At 39.6% G+C, this 17,688-nt stretch overlaps 1 protein-coding gene across 1 annotated transcript in view; it reads right to left on the reverse strand.

Annotated features, from left to right (window-relative positions):
- Window positions 1-2,683: 2,683 nt before the first annotated feature.
- Lekr1 (leucine, glutamate and lysine rich 1) overlaps window positions 2,684-17,688 on the reverse strand; it is a 193,518-nt gene continuing 178,513 nt past the window's right edge. Inside the window, exon 13 of the mRNA XM_074073918.1 lies at window positions 2,684-3,094. Within this exon, the coding sequence (XP_073930019.1) occupies window positions 2,684-3,094 (411 nt within the window). The remainder of the gene's footprint in view (window positions 3,095-17,688) is intronic.

Below are 17,688 nucleotides of genomic sequence, written 5' to 3' on the forward strand. Positions count from 1 at the left end.
TAAAAGTTGCTTGAGAAATCTGTGTTAACTATAGAGGATTTCTCCTGTCTTTGTCCACCCATACTAGTTAAAGAAGAAAAACAAGGTGTTATAATTCTCTAAGGAATATTTTCTGTAGCATTCTTTTCTCTTGACACCTGTAAGTCCTTCTATTGAGGTTACTGAACATCTGTGTCTATAGAGAAATTAAAAGTATTAGACCTAATATCCACTAGATGTATTCCAGCACCTGATTTTGCCACAATACTCACTGCTTTCTTAGCATTCCGGATACTGTTTAATGCCAGGAGTTCATTCATCACTGAGAAAATCTAGGCTAGTTTGAACGTGTACTTAACTTCTAGGTTTCATGCTCCAGTGCTATTCTTAAAAGATTCTTTCTTCAAAAGCATAGCTCTGTCTGTACCATTCAAATGGCATAGCCTCAAATAAATGTAAATATTGTCTTTTTGTTTATCCATATTCTTCTCTGACATATTGATAGAACACGATTCTATTTTCAGAGTGATTATTTAAGAATTACTGATTGTAAATCAAGAGTGTAACAACAAAGTGAGAAGCCAGGTTTTGCAATGATAGTCTTAACATCACTCTAGAAAGGCTGATGTGTGACTTTCTTTATAAATCTAAATATGTTCATAATATAGGAAGAACGAAGAAACCCATTGTATCCCCACGGTCCTGAAGGGATATCTGAAATTCCAAGAGTGTGAAAAAGCATGTCTAACATGATAACAAAGACTGTTGCCCAAGATACTGCTGTGTGCTTTCCCAGCTTTTGCAATCTACCTTGTGTCAAAAGTATTTATAATTTAAACCTGACAATAACAGAGCAGACACAAGAAGGTATAGTGCAGTGGTCCCCTGCTGGCACAATACAAGATGGTATTGGGGGTACACCAACATTTCTTATTTTAACAATCAATTTCTTATTTTGTGATATTAGGGTTTGAACACAGGGTTTCACACTTGCTAGGCAGGTGCTCTATTGCTTGAGCCACTGGGTCAGCTACATTTCTTATTTCAATACATACATGTTTTTTTTGGAGTTCATTAGGAAACATATAACTGGGAAATCAAACTTGTTACTTTCTACTTATTCTTCCTTGAGTCAAATTCCATATTGTATAAATTTAAGTTTAAAAAGTGAGTGTACTTAAGGAAAAAATACAGAGTAAGTGCTATTGACAAAAATGATTTGAGGCTTGGGAAGCTCTTGTGAGGGGTAAAGACTGAAATCTTGTGACAGTGGTTCTCCTTCAACCTGTGTCACTAATCAACTGTACTACCATAGCTGAGTTACAGTCTCCAGGCATCTATTCACTGTTTGCACAGAGACGGTGAGGGTGACCTTAATTAAGGACCACCACAGTGCCACTCTTCTGTGATGTTGTGTTCTCTTGTCAAATGCCATTACAAGGAATGACATTCTATGAAACAAAAGTGAGTGTTCTACCCCTTAACACAAGAGGCCTTACCTAAGCCAGTCATGGAAATCAGTGAATCTTCTGCTGATACATATATATATATATATATATATATATACATATATATATATATATATATATACTCTACTGGTAGATCAGCCTAATCCTTTGAAAGGTTGAAGATAAACATGATTTTGCTTAGCAATGATACCTGTTCTTGCACATGGGAGGGGATTATCAGATAAATTTGGATTCTCTCATCAAAAGTGTAGCAAAATAGAAGAGAATTTTAGGTGTCATATTTCACATTGTAACTATTATTCCCACATAAGAGTAGGAAGGATGGATGTCCATGACACAGTTTGATGGAGGATTTAATTAAAATCAGTTTTTAAAAAGACAAATACACTTGCGTTACATGGAGAAAAATACAGGTGAACATTGTGTTTTAAGAAACAGGAGGAGCTTTAAGATAACTTGAAATCGCTGATCTGGTTTGCAGTTTTACAGTTCACTCTGAAAATAGAAACTGTGTTAACCAGTTATCATCTTCAGGGGTAATTAGCTCTATGTTCCTTTACTGAGCAACCTTGAATTGGTTCTCTTCCTAATGACTGCAGGAGTACAAGTTCTATCAAAACCCAACGCTGAGTACCAAAAAGCACTCAGTGTTGAAAATCTCTACCAAGTAATATTTTCATGGTCAGGCTCTCTGTTTTCTAAAATTATCTTCATAATTTCCTTGGAGTTACCATCTTTTTTGTAGAAGGTCCCCAGCTTCTCAGGGAAGACTGTCTTTTTGAAGGTTTCCCATCATTACTTCCACTGTGTCCTAAAGAGAAATCAGACTGACCATGACGCACGGTGAAGAAAAGCAGCTTTCGATGAGGGCATGAGCTCTGTGGATATATGAACTAAGCATTTTGGAAATTAATTAAGGACTAAAGTACTTTTTTTTCTATGTGGAATACTTACTATAAAAAGCAAATGAACAAACAAACACCAATAAAACCAATACAATCTATTTGTGTGGAAACATACCTGTAAAAAAAAAGAAGAAGAAGAAAGTGCCACGGGTGAGAGGTGACCTGCGATCTCTACCAGGGCACGCGCACAGAGCACATTTAAACGCGCACCCTTGGGTGTGGCGCGGAGCCTGGGAGCCGGCCGCTGCAGACACGTGCGGTCTCGGTCCCCCGGGCACGGCACGGTCACCGTCACGGTCACGGTCACGGTCACCGGCTGGCTCGCTGGCGTCACTGGCGGCTCAGCCTCCGCAGCACCGCCGCCAGCCTCTGCCGGCTGTCGGGCACCGAGGCGACGCGGCCCCGGGGCGGGTGCGCCTGGCCCAGCGCGGGGAGCGCGGCGCGGCGCACGCTCTGCGGCCCGGCCGGGGTCGGGGAGACGGCCGGCTTGGGCGCTCCGTGCGCCCCGGGGCCTTTGATCCCTTTTTCAGAGCTGGGTCTCGCCAGGCTTCTCTCGGCCCGATTTCTGACTGCTGAGGCCGAGGTGGTTAGATTGCCCTGACTGAGGGGACACGGCGACAATGGCAAACTTCCGCTGAGTTTCCGGAGCTCCAGGAGCTGCTCCCTGGCGTGACTCAAGGCCTCCGTCAGCTCGAAGCGTTCCTCACACTCTCTCCGCACCGTCTCCTGGAGAAGGGAGTTCTGAAAAGAGAGGGGACAAGCACCCTGGCTTTAACCACTGTGCATGAGAACTCAGATGGACATTAGACCCTGTTTTCCTTGACTGTCCTGTGATGCCCTGCCACAGGAATGGAAAAGTAAAAAACACCTGGACAGGACGTATAGGGAACACTTGGTTCAGCCCTTGCCATTTGCAGGAACCAAGAGGCAGAGTGGCCGAGTGACCTGTCCAGGGCCTCTCAGATTGTAGAGGTGGGGCTGGGACTAAAACCCAGCACTTGCAACACCTGCGTCAGGGGTTTCAGCTTCTCTGCCTTGTTTCTCAGACAGTATGTTCTGATATCTTATAGTTAGTATATGTAGAGCCATTAGCTATGTTATTTTATAGCGAAAGTACACAGCAACACATAAGACAAATCGGTAAAATCATTTGAATTAAAAGATTGAAAGAATAACAAAACAATCACCTTTAGCATTTAAATAATGAAATCAGTTATTTATAAGATGCCTTCTCAATGGAGCTTAAATATATTGACCATATGCCATTCTGTAAGATAATATCCTAAAATAAAGAACATCTGCTTGTGACTCCATTTGGAATTCATTTAGGGCCAGATGTGGTGGTTCAGTTATGTAATTCCAGCTACTTGGAAGATAGAGATCAGGAGGATAGTGGTTTGAGGCCAATCTGGCCAAAAAGTTAGCAAGACCCCACCTCAAAAAACAAATTAGGAGTGGTGGTGTGCATCTGTAATCCCAGCTATGCAGGAGGCTTAGGTAAGACAAACACAGTACAAAGCTCACATGGGCAAAAATGTGAGACACTATCTGAGAAATAACTTAAAAAATGATGGAGGTGTGGCTCAAGTGGTAGAGCACTTGCCTAGAAAGTGCAAAGTCCTGAGTTCAAATCCAGAACTGCCACGAAAACAAAAAATAATACTTTATTAAGTTATTAGAAGCTGTAGTGGATGCAGCCTGTATTAGCTTCACAGTGCTAAGACAAAAATATCTGAGGCAATTGGCTCATAAAGAGAAAAGATTTATTTTGGCTCATGAGTCTACAAGTTTCAGCCCCATTGCTTTGGGCCTGTGGGAAGAGTCCATGTCACAGTGAGAGTGCAGAGTGAAACATTGCTTACACCATCATTGGGAAACAGAGAGAGAAGACTGTCCAGGGCCACACAATCTCTCTGGGGACACACCCCAGTGACCTAAGGACTTCTCACAAGGCCCTAACTCTCAAAGATTCCAACACCTTTCAGCGGTATCAGGCTGCTACTGGAGACCAAACCTTCAACATAGGGTCTTTGGGGGGCATCCACCAACCAAACTACAGGTCAGTCCTGTCCTCAAGAAGCCTGCAGGCTCAGAAGTTCAACAGAACTGCTTTGTATGTCACTAATAGGCTCTGAAGCCTATGAAAGAAGCTGTGGGGTTTAAGATAAGGAAGAACTTTTGAATAAAGCTGTCTGGAAGATGGATACTTTGAAGAGAGCTGACTCTCATGTGGTAAGATAGACTGAAGCTTCAAACGTGTGGCTGCAGTAGTTATCAGTAAGGCCTCTTGAAATTCTGAGATTCAGTATTTTTAGCCATCTTTCACCTATGGAGTTCATCAAAATTCATGCAAGGCCCATAATAAACATTATGTCTTGGATCTCCTCAGTGTCCTGACATTCATGTCTGTAGGATGTCAAAAAAGTTTCAAAAACAGACAATTCAGCCAGGTGCCAGTGGCTCACGCCCATAATACTAGCTACTTGGGAAGCTGAGATCCAGAGGATTGTGGTTCAAAACCAGCCCTGGCAAATAGTTTATGAGACCCCCCCATCTCCAAAATAACCAGAGCAAAATGGACTGGACGTGTGGCTCAAGAGGTAGAGCACCTGCTGTGCAAGTATGAAGCCCAGAGTTCAAACCCCAGTCCTACAAAAAAGTAAAAATAAAAATAAAAATTCAAAGTATAAACACAATCGAAATAATTGTGCTGCAGGATCATGAATCAAAATGAATTTCCCTCAAGTTAGTTTGTTTGTAAAAACAACCAAAGCATTTCCAAGTCTGACTCTTAGTGTAAAACATCCTTCCTAAGGGCTTGCTGACTAATCTGCTGTCAGTGGAACTTGGTAAAAAAGCACCAGAGACAGTAGCATCTTCTAGTATTTGAGTTTCTTGTGATAATGGGCAGACCTACTCAATTCCAAATATAGTAATTAAAATAAAAGACTATGGAGCAATTCATTAGCACAGTTATTTGTCTATAAAACCAGCTGCGTGTCTGGGTCAAAGCCTCATCGTTTATACATAATTTACATGCATATGTGACGCACATATTCAGATTTTTAAGAAAACCATGGGTTAATTACTTGCATCTGGTTATTTATTTATTTGTACTGGAGGAAGCAAAGACTACTGGTGTTTGTGGATTTACCACCTGGTTCTTATTAACTCCACTTGCAATACTTATTGAACGTAGTGGCGGGGGAGAGGGAGGACTAAAGAGGAAGATGAACTATGTTAGGTGCCATCTCATTCATTGCTCCCAATAGTTATATTTGCAAAGAAAGGAACTGAAACTCAGGGTTATGCAACTTGCCCAGAGTGACCCAGCTCTGAAGTGGCAGAGGCCTGTCTGCTCCAGATCTCTGTTTCCCGCTGTCTGTGCCTGAATGAGTTGTCTAATTCATTGCATCAATATGGGGGGGGGTCATTTCATTCCTAGGACATAAGGCAATAAAAAAAATGGGAAGACATGTTCATCTAATTTTACTCAAGTATTCTAAACCCTAGTAAACTAAACTTTCTTCTGAAAAGAAAATACTCTCAATGCATTGTTTCTTGTTTACTAGTACAGTAAGCTGGCAAAATATGTTTAAGTGGCTTTTAATGAATTAGTATAAAATATGCTTGATTAAGAATACTATAAGGAGTTCATTTTATTGGAAGATATAAAATAAAAAAATGGATAGTAGTGAACAAAGAGGTCAACAAACTGGTGACATGAATGACTGACAGGTATAATAATATGAAAGGAAAACATGAGGGATGTAATGACAACAGCCCTCACTAAAAGCAAAATAAGTTTCAATCAATTTACTAAAATTAAGTTTAAATGCCAAAGTAAAAGAGTAGGATTCTACAAAAAACAACTGAGCTGAAGTGGTTGAGCGCTTGCCTAGCAAGTGCAAGGCCCTGGAGTTCAAACCCCAGTACTTCCAAAACAAAAACAAACAAAAAAACCTAACCAACCAGCCAACCAAAACAACCCAACCCTCTGCCCCCAAAAAACTCCCAAACCCAAAAAACCAACCTACTCTACTTGTGGTAGAGGGCTTGCCTAGCAAGCATGAGGCCCTGGGTTCAATCTGAAATACTTAAAAACAAACAAAACAAATCACCCATGAAGTAAGTCACTTAACTGTCTTAGGCAAGTGACAAGGAGAAATGCAAAGGTGGAGGCAACCAAGACATCCCCAATAGCAAATTGCCAACAGACTCCAGGTTGAACTTTGTACCCAATGAAGTCTGAATCAGTCAGAGGTCCCCAGATTGCACAGTTTCTTCCAATGCTAACTAGACGCATTTCAAGCAGTGGATCATCCATGGGCTGGGTTCTGGGGGAGGGCTGCTGTCTGTCTCAGTGCAGGGCCAACTGCTCTGGAACTTACCTTTCTTCAAGTCTGTTAGCCTTAGAACAAAGGTTAATTCTCTTTTTTCTGTTTCCTGAACCTGGAAGATCTCTGATCCAAAGTTGGGACTTTTACTTTTGTCTGTGTCAAGACACTGTGAAATCTTAGTGAGTCTAACAATATTTTCATGTCCTCTGCCACTATCTCTCCTTCTCTAACATGGAGATTACAACTCAGTTTTGCCCAACAGGCAGTTCAGATGTTATAATTTATTCAATCATAAGGTAAAACTGGAAATAGGACACTTGCAAGTTCTTATTGTTATTTGAGGAGTGGAGTGTGACAAGGCATGATAAGAAGACATGTGGATGTAGACACATTTGTGGAAAATTCCAACATATGTGAAAATAGTCATCATCTAACCACAAATGATGCAATTTAGGCAAGAGGAAGGCTGGGTTGTTGCAGAATTTTAGTATGTATTTTCATTGAGCAACATGGAAAAATGTGTAAGACAGAATACATTCAGTAGGACTGAAAATCATTGGCAAATGAGAACAGTCAGTGAAGCCATGATACTTCCATCTTTTAAACAAAATTATCTTTGGTCATGTTTAACCACAGCACGCTAAAGTCACATCACTGGATTGCAACTGAACTGGAAGTCAAAATGAAATGGGAGGCATGTTCCAGGTGAAGAAGGGGTGGTGGAATTTTTCAGGTAGAGTGGAAAGTAAGTGCAGACACCTGGCAGCAAGAGAGGCATTGCAGACACCTGGCAGCAAGAGAGGCATACCTTGGGATGAAACATGGCTTAGTGTGACTCATGTTACAGGTGCACAAGGGGAAGAGAGAGCAGACTGAGGAGTGAGCAGGTCAGATCAAGGACAAATTTGGCAATATGTTAATGCTAGAGTTTTGACTTTATTCTGAAGTCAAAAGCATCACTGGAAGGTTTATTTCAATCATGGGGCAGATGTGATCAAATCTGTATGAAAGGAAGATCTCTTTATCAGCTCTGGATAATGGCCTGGAGTGGGGCAAAATGGGAGGCAGGAGGACAGTAGGTCCCAAAACTTTCATGGAGGAGCTTCCTATCTCAAGGGCCCCCAGCTTAGGGTGGCTTAGGGGACATATGACTAGTGTTCCAGAACCTTAGGCTCTGCAGATTGGTGGTGACCATTATCTGTAGATACCAAGACCACTTTGAATGAGCTTAAAATATACTTAACTGCGCTCCCACTGAGTAGGTAAATGTCAAAATGAAAATATAAATTAACTCACCATCTGTTTTAAATTTCTAATATTAAAAATGGCCAATTCCTCCCATTCTTTATAAGAGTGGTTTATTTTTATGTTTGTTTTTAATTTTATCCTTAGAGACAGCTGGGTCGCTTTCAGTTCCAAAAGCAGTAGCAGCAGCAAGTTTAGGCTTTGCTGCGTAACTTGATCATTCTGAAGGTGAGAATCCTATTTGTGGTATTCTGGAATCAGCTGTATTTGGCATAAATGGGGGGGGGGTGTGATAGGAAAGCAAGTCCTCAGTGAAGAATAGGCACAGATGGGTGGCTTTGTTCGTGCTTTATACCCAGTGAGGCCAAACCAGTCATGGAATGATCAGATTACATAGTTTCTGTCAGCTCTAACCAGTTATAACTCAGGAGTGGGTGGCCAGCTGGTTGGGGGGCTGAGGTGAAAGGAAATTCTGTGGAAAAGGTGTGGAAACCAGAAAGAGAAGTAGGAGTTATAGCAGAGGGGGTGCCCAGCTCCCATACAACCGGCTTCTGTCCAATTAATCTGTTCAGCTCAAAATACTGCAGAAAAGCAATGGAAATGGCCTTTGGTAAGGAAAGAATGAGAATGTGAATACATTTCCAGGAAAGAAATATGATGGATGTTAGGTAGGTTGTTCTTAAATTTATATTTCCATGCTTACAAACATAATAAAACCAACTATGGCAGACATATCAAAACAAAAGATGTAAAAACAGAAGACAAAAGTCCCTCTGACTGATACACTTCCAGAGCAGATTTTCAGGCTGGGAAAGAAGAGCCCATGAAGACTACTCAGGATTACTTTTCTAAGTAAACAATTCCACTTTAATTGATATCAGTATTAATTAAACATAACAAAACTCTATCTCTATATGTTTTCTCATTCTGTTAACTTCCTGACATCTCCTTTGCACAGCCAAAGACTCCCAGTGTGAGCCCCCTTCTGCTCAGGCCCAGGGCTAAGTTCTCAGGTTCTCAGTTTAACTATTTTCCCCACCACCCCTTGTTGAGGTTTAGGCTCTGTCCCTTAAAAGCCTTGCTCTTTGGAAGAAACACTGATGTTCTAATTTTATTACATCTTAAAGTAGAGAACTACTTCTTTGGTGATTTACTAACTGGTACTTTGGACTTCTCCATTCTCATAGATAGAGCTACAAGGAAGCATGTACCATTTTCTCTCCATTATTACAGTACATTGGTGGTACTCATGGGTATATGGTTCCAAGGAGACTACTGCTGAGGAAAACCCACAAATTCTCAGGATGCATAGAGTTCAACAGTCTAAAATCGCTCAAATTTTCCTATTCTATATATACACTAGTCTGAGTATCCATAACTTGAAACCACATGGTTTCATTACTGTCACAAAAATGACTGTTGTATACATTAGCACTGCTCACCAAAAACTAGATCTTATTTCATGCTATTTATTTTGAATACTGTGGAGACTTGATTTGTTTTTCCCACAATGCTGCCCAACTTCTGTAAAAGACAGCCTTTCAATAAATCTAAAACTTTCATTATCACTTAAATCAAATACATTATGTACTCTCTTGGCTTCAAAAGTTATCTTAACTTTTACCTTGCTTTTTGGGCTTATTTTCACAAAATTAAGGGCAAAGAAACACTCAGCAGATTACACAATTTAAACAAAACTGATGATAATTCAGGATTGACTGAGAGCTTCTTCACATCAACTGAGCTGTGAAATGTATGCATAGGAATTAAAAGGATTTGCTTTGAATATTTTGTGTTTTTTTATTTATTATGTTTTGACCAATCAAACTGCATGCAATAAATCCATGAATAAGGCAGGCAGGCTTACTGTACAATAGATGCAAATCCTGTTTGTGTTTACACGTTCTTACAATTTAACCTCATAGCCTACATAAACTCATTCTTACCAGGTTTATTAGTCAATTTTCCCAAATAAATGGGGGTTTAAAAATAGATTAAAAATAGATTTTAGGGGCAGGGGGCGTGGCTCAAGTGGTAAAGCGCTTGCCTAGAGGTCTTAAGTTCAAACCCCAATACTGCCAAAAATATATAGATAGATAGATTTAATACTTGGAAAATATTTTTAAACACTAAAAAGTTTAAAATTATTCATGATTCCAATATTTTTTAAAAGTATATAAGCCAGGCACTGGTGGTTCACGCTTGTAATTCTAGCTACTTAAGAGGTTGACATCGGGAGGATTGCAGTTTGAGGAATAGTTCATAAGACCCCATCTCCAAAATTGCCAGAACAAAAATGGACCCAAGTGGTAGAGTGCCTGTTTTGCAAGCATGAAAGCCCTGAGTTCAAACTTCAGTCCATTATAAAAAAAATGTCTGTAAGAAGTGAAATCCCTGTCCCACTTCCCAAAGATAACGAACTGTTAGTGGTTTGGAAGCAAATCCTTCCTTGACTTTTCCTGTCATTTCTCTGAGTCTAAAACCCTATGGGAATACACTTGTATCCTTTTTTGTTTTGTTAGCAAAAAAAGAGCCAGGATGTAGAGGTGGTCAAGTAATCAACATGAACAATAAAAGCAGGTATAATAAAAGCAAAAACGTCTCCAATCCTTTAGCTACAATTTTGACATCCTAAAAGCTCTGAAAAGAAAAATTTGTAACTCACCATGTTTGGTAATAAAATCCGAATGAACCAAATAGGAGGCCAATTAGTCTTTATTCCTTTAAGTGTGAACATTCAGAGTTTCACTGCAAAAATAGTAACATCATTGCATGGTGGAGGAGCTCCCCTACATCTCTGGGTACATGCCCTGTACTAACTTTCTAAAATTCAAAAAATTTAGTTGTGTACATATCTGACCATAAAGCTTTCAGTAAAGGGCTGTGAACCTATGTAAGTTGCATGTCCCCCTTTTAAAATACTTTCTTTCCTTGAGAGTATTCTCTTTTGGTTTTCTTCCTATCTCGGTCACGGTTGCTAGACTCTACTCTTCCCAGCCTGTAGAAGTTGGAGTGCCTGTCTTCAATCTTCTCTATTACCTTATTCTTGCCAATCTGATTCGGTCCCAAGGTTAAGCATCAGCTACCTGTGGATGTCTCCAAAACTGTCATCTCCAGGCAGCCTTCTTCACAGACATGGTGCCTATTCAACATTGCCACTGAATGGTAAGATTAATAATAATAAAGATGTTAAGATTAACATGCCCCTTAGCTGAGTGTGGTGGTACATGTCTATTATCCCAGTACTTGGGAGGCTAAGGCAGGAGGACAGAGAGTTTGAAGCCAGCCTGGACTACATACTGAGACTTTCTCTCAAAAACAAAAGCAAAGAACAAAAAACAACAAAAAAAATCCTCCACCCCTTCCCCCACAAAATTTAACAAGTTGAAAGTCCTCTCCAATTGTCTTCCTTTCCTAGCATTTCCCATTTCAGTAAAAGGTACTGTCCCTTAGTTGCTGAGGTTCCAGACTTTGAAGTCATCCTTGGCCTCCCTTGTGCTTTCACATCATCTAGTCTACCAGTAATTTCTGTTGCCTCTGTCTTCAAAACATATCAGCCTGGACAATTTTACCACTATGACCATTAATGTTTTTTTTTCTAGACTTTTTCAAGAGACTCATGGTAGGATTCCTTAATCATTTAATCTATTTTCCATAGTACAGTCAGAGTTATAATCTAAAAATAAGCTTGAAGGCTGATCGTGGTGGCTCATGCTTATAACCATAGTTATTCAGAAGGCAGACATTCAGAGGATTGTGGTTCAAGGCCAGCCCAGGCAAAAAAGTTCGCAAGACCCTGTCTCAACCAATAAAGCTGGGTGTGGTGGTCTGTGCCTGTCATTCCAGCTAAGTAGGAAGCACAAATAGAAGAATCACAGCCCAGGCATAAAACGAGACCCTATCTTCAAAATAACCAGAGCAAAAAGGACTGGAGGTGTGGCTGAAGTGGTAGAGCACTTGCCTAGCAAGTACAAGGCCCTGAGTTGAAATCCCAGTATCACCAAAAAAGTAAAATGGTAATATAGACCTTATAAAGAAAAAGAGCATTCCTTCACACTCCAAGTCCTACCTTCCAGAAATAACCATTTTCAGATTTTAGGCTGTTTCTTCTAATATTTACCTCCATAATTCTAAACAGCATCATTCTATAGATATCTCATAGTTGTTCAATTTCAAACATTACCTTATTGACTTCATGGTATGGCAGATGAGAGTTTTTATACCAATTGCTATCCTCACATTAGCTTCTCCTCCCCATCCTCACATCATATTTCCATCACAGTTTTTAGCCAAATTTACATTATTCTTTACAGGGTTAAAATATATAAAATAGCATACACTCCTGAGTCACAGAGCATAGTATGCTTGCATTTCCGGTCGTGCCTGGTTTCCTTCCAGAGTTATTGGCTCATTACGTACTTAATCTTTCTAGGTGGATTCTTCAGTTCTTGGATATGTATCCCCCAGTTAGTTCCTTGATAGTTTTCTCCTCTTCATTTTCTCTGTAATCTGCTTCTGGAATTCCAGATGTAGGGTATCAGACGTCTAGTCTTAAACCCCCAGTTTTCTTCTCTTCATTTCTTTGATTTTCTTCTACTTTTGGGGAGATTTTTCATCTTTATCATCTGACTCACATATTGATTTTCTTTTTTACTTTGGTGCTTATATTTTAACACTTGCTCTTTTTTCTTAGTCTAGTTCATGTATAAAGTATAAAACACTATGATCTCTTCTCTCTGATTTGGGCTGTGATTTGCGCGTGTCCCACATGTGCTATTTAACTCGATTGTGAGATACTAATAAGGTTGAAATTGAACTCTTCTATGGTATTTAGAAATAGAGCTTTTGGGAGGTGACTAGGATCAGATAAGGATGTTAAGGGTGGAGTGCCTATGATTGAATCCTGGTGGCTTTATAAGAAGATGAAGACAGAGCAGAAGAGACACACATACCTGCTCCCTGTCTTGGCATGTGACTCCCTGCACACTTCAGCACTCTGCTAGCAAGAAAGCCACCAAGGGATGTGGCCCCTTGACCTTGAGCATTCAAAACTGGGAGCCAAAATAAACCTCTTTTCTTTATAACTCACTCAGTCTGTGGTATTGTGGTATCATGTTTTTGGCAAAATAAATTGGACTAATATGGTATTATACTTTTTTCCTGAAGTACCCTTTTGATTCCTGTGTTGTTTTGTATGTTTTTTTCTAAGTTTATTTTTTCCTTATTTATTTCTGGTTTCTGCCCTTCATGTTGGAGATGCTCCTTAAATATTTGGTGATCCTTGGCTATTCACTTTTAAAATTGAGGCCTTGGAATGTGACTGGAAGCTCAGTGTGCCTGGATAAGGTTTACTGGCTGCTATACTTATGAACAGGTAGACTGTGCATGGTACAGCCATTTCCTAGAACAGTTCACTGGTCGGTATACACAGGACTTTTCTTTTAAGGCAGCTCATTTCCCCAGAGAGGGTTCTTTCAGTTTGGCTATTGATTATTAATTAGCCTGGTTGGCCAGCATTCTGGGGAGTGTGGGATGGGGACTGGGAGGTCTTCTATTTAATATACAGACTTTCAGCCTAGCTCTGTTCTATTGTACACTCTGCTATCTTCTCTTCTCAAGTTCAGTCCCATTCAATCCTGTTAGAGAGTGAAGTTCCAGTACCAGCAGAAGGGTGGGTAGAGGCTGCTTTGGGAGTGGGGAAGGCACCTGAGGATCTGTCCTCACTCCTTTCACAATCTTTCAAACAGTCCTATTTTTACTTCCACTCTCCTGTCCATCTGTCAAAGCCATCTGGTGTCTCCAGTTCCTCCCCGTGTAGTGTCATGTGATTAGGTTTGCTCCTTTTGGATCCTCTCACCCTCACCCTCATAGGCATTAGGTTTCAATATTCTATAGTCCTCCAAGTTAGTTACCTCTCAGCTATTTGCTTTCCATTTTCCAAAATTCTGTTAACATCTTTTCACCAGGTGTCAACTTCTTCCTTGTTCTCTTTGTCCTCATGGATTTATTTTTTATTAATTTATTGTCATTTTTGTGACAAAGAAATTAAGTAGAGACAAACATATCTGTTCCATTCTCCACATTTAGCTAAGAGCGTTATTTTCTATTTTTGAACATCTTTCATTTTTCTCTTAGATAGGCTATAGGAACTGTAGAATTTAAAACTCCTATGCCTTCCCTTATCTATGATTATTTTGTTTGTTTCTGTTAGTGTTTTTCTAAGACAGAGACTCACCATGTTTCTCAGGGTAACCTTGAACTTGATCCTCCTACCTCAGCCTCCTGCGTGTTGGGATTATAGGCAGTTCACCATACCCTATTCTACAGTCTTAAATCAACAAAAATGCTAAACTCTGCACTAGTTTTCTTTTGGAACTGTTCTTTGCTTTTCGTTTGGTCTTTAATTTACTCATATTCTTCCTTTGATCATAAGGAGGTCCCAGACAGCAGAGTCACACTGATAGGATTCACATTGAACTTGTATAAGGGAACACTGGTACCAAATTAAAGTGATCCACTTTAATTTGGCTTTAATGATAATATGCTATTCTCTAACATATTCTCACTTGCATTTCTCCTTTTTTCCCTCCCTCCCTCCCTCCCTTCCTCCCTATCTTCCTTTCTTTTTGCTACTGGGGTTTGAACTCAGGGTCTTGTGCTTTCTAGGTACCGTTCTACCACTAGAGCTATCCCCACCCCAGCCCTCCTTCCCTGTTTTTGGTGTTCCACTTTTTTAATGTGTGTGCCTTTTAGGGGCTTCTTGCTCACACTGACACTTCTAATACCATTGTATTTTCTACCCTCTCTCTTTTTAGTGAATTGTTCTTTTGCTGCTTCACCCTATGCTACCGTTGTTGCTCCAACAATCCCTGCTCTCGTAAGGAAGGACTGTTTTACTTTTTAGAGGCTATAACTTTCCTCCTACCCTTGAGAACTTTCTTCATACAGTTAAAAACAAAGTTCGTCCACTCTTTGGCCTCTTGAGAGAGAACAGGACTCTCCTCCTCTTAAATAGCCTCCTTACTAGTTTATCTTCATTCTAATGGGAATTTGTTTTCCACTTCATTGCAGCTTTATTTCTCCAGAATTTGGGAAACTTCAAGTGTTTGTAATGCATGATCCAAAAAAAAAAAAATCTCTATCTATGGCCTTTATTCTTTCTGGTTTATAAATCCTATCACGTTCATTGGCTCCTTTCCTATTTTTAAAAGCACATTTTGGACTGGACTTTTGCATGCTTGGTCAGACAAACAGCCTTGTTACTTACACTGCAATTCTCACTTTGAGGTGGTATTTTGGTAACTTCTGATGGAAAACCTAGACTACCTTCCCATCCCATAAAAGGAAACTGGCCCACAAGCACATCCTTAATTAGCTTTTCTTTATTTTGGGGATAATCCTTTTCTCCTCTCTAGTAATAATCCACGATCATTTATATCTTGTATCTTTCAAAAGTCTTTATTTATTTTTTAAAAATGAAGCCTCATTTCTAAGTGAGTGGCTTTCTTTCACAACTTAATGAGCAAGACGGAGCTACTCTAGGTAAAGAAATCTACTCTTCATGATTAACCTGGTTTCTCTTGCTAAAATCACTTCTAGAGGCCCTGTGACTGGAAGTCTTTAAAATAGCCCTAGTGATACCTGCTGTTCTGATATTCACACCTTGTATGCTTATTTACCTTATATGTGGGTTGAACTTATTGACTCATTTTTAATACATACAGAGGAAACAGTGGGATGTCACTTCTGAGACTGGATTACGAAAAGCTTCTCAGTCTCTCACTTGCCATGAGGGAAGTCAGCTAACGCAGTGAGAGCTCTTCTATGGAGAGGCCATGGTGAGTGAATTAAGGTAGGCCTCTGGTCAACAGCCAGAAGCTTTCCGGTTAACAGACTGTGAGAAAACTAATCCTGCTAACAACCACCCACAGAAGTGAGCAAGACAATTAAGCCTCTCCCACCTGAGACTCTACATAAGACTGCAGCCCTGTGGATACCTTGACACCAAAGCTCATGAGAGACCTTGAACCAAAGGTACCCAGCCAGATCACATCAGATTCCTGCCCTACAGAAATGATAAGATAATAAATGGTCATTGTTTGGAGTCTCTGAATTTGGTGATAATTTGTTACATAGCAATAAATAACAAACACAGACTCTTAAGGAGATAAATTTCTGTTTAAGTCATTTTTTCCTCTGAAGGTTAATTCAATCACTCATGCAAGGTTTACTTTAAATTTCTCTTTGAAGGCAGGAGATGGTAGTTACCAGTTTGCTCATAGTTACATCACCAGTGCCTACCTTGCACATGCCTGGCACCTAGATAAATAGATGATAATTTATATTTTCTGAATTTGACTCTTCTGTTTTTTTCTATTTGTCCTGATTAAGTTATTCCTCATTTTCTACATTGCCATTTCTTTTAGGATTCAGACCTGTAGTCTAGTTACCTTGACCTTTCTTATGTTTAACCTGCCATCTCTCTTCTAGAATTCAACACTGCTGTCCCATTTGAGACAAGTCAGCATTGCCTCTCTCCTCCTTGCTTTCTCCGGTGGAGTGGAGCTCACTCCTGCTGGGAGTAGGAAGCAGTGCCCTTTGCTAGAAGGGCTGTGTTGCTGTGCTTCTACCTGAGATACTCAATCGCAGGACTCCCTCAACCATCTGAAGGTGTAAGGTGTGTGTTTTGTTGTTTATTCTGAAAGTAAAAAAAGTAAGGAAATAACTGTTGGGATAAACCTGAGGTCACTTTGAAATTTTGAAGCAGAATCATTAGAACTTAGGTTTCCTGAATCCCACAGAAATTCAAATTTGAATTTTGGCTCTACCAAACTGGGTGACTATGGAAATTATTCAACTCTTTTCCATCAGTTCCTCATCTGTAACATGTAAATAATTTCTATTTGTGTTAGGCATTATTCTTAATCTAGGATTTTTATCCATTCCCTATTTTATCTTATATTTATTTGTAACTTCTTGTAATAAGTTCACTTCATATTTAAATGACATAAATTTTCTATTTTTGTTGGTAATCTAAGTTTAGCAATAACACAGTGTATTTATTGTTAATAATTGATTTACTGATAGCACTTTCCATTTATTAAGCACTTTATTAAAATGCCAATAAAACCAATGAAAATGTTTTTTCTTACTAACATTCAGAATCTTCCATTTGCTTTTGCTTGCTACACTGTCATAAATGGGATCCAATGTAATGTTGGTGATTCAAGAACAAATTGATTATTCTACCATTTCTAAACTGCCTAACAGTTTAGAAATAAAATTTGTTAGAAAAATAAGTTTTCAAATAAAAATAAGCCTACTTCAGTCAAACCAAAAACATTGCTGAAATAATTCTGATATATAAGGAGGAAGACTAAAGCATATAAGTTATCTTGTAAGTTCAGGTTGGAAGAAATACAAAACATCAAAGTAAAATTATCCTTATTATCATTCATGTTTTTTAACTGCAGCAACATGTGCTGTAGAGATTTCATTGGCAAAGGTTCAATGCTAAAACAAATAAGACATACATATATAAAGACTCCTGGTCTCAGAGGTCTTAAGTTTATAACATAGGCCCAGGAACTGTGAGGAGACAGGTTTTGAGGTTGTGTAATTCAACATCTTCATCTCACTTGAAAGGAAGCCAGATCCACAGAGCTTAAGTGACTTCCCAGTTAAGCATAGAACTAGGATGTGGTTTTAGGTTGCTGACTAACAGTCCAGGATTCTTTCCATGACACCAGG

The sequence above is a fragment of the Castor canadensis genome, chromosome 5 (genome assembly GCF_047511655.1).
Source record: "Castor canadensis chromosome 5, mCasCan1.hap1v2, whole genome shotgun sequence".
NCBI classification, from domain to species: Eukaryota; Metazoa; Chordata; class Mammalia; order Rodentia; family Castoridae; genus Castor; species Castor canadensis.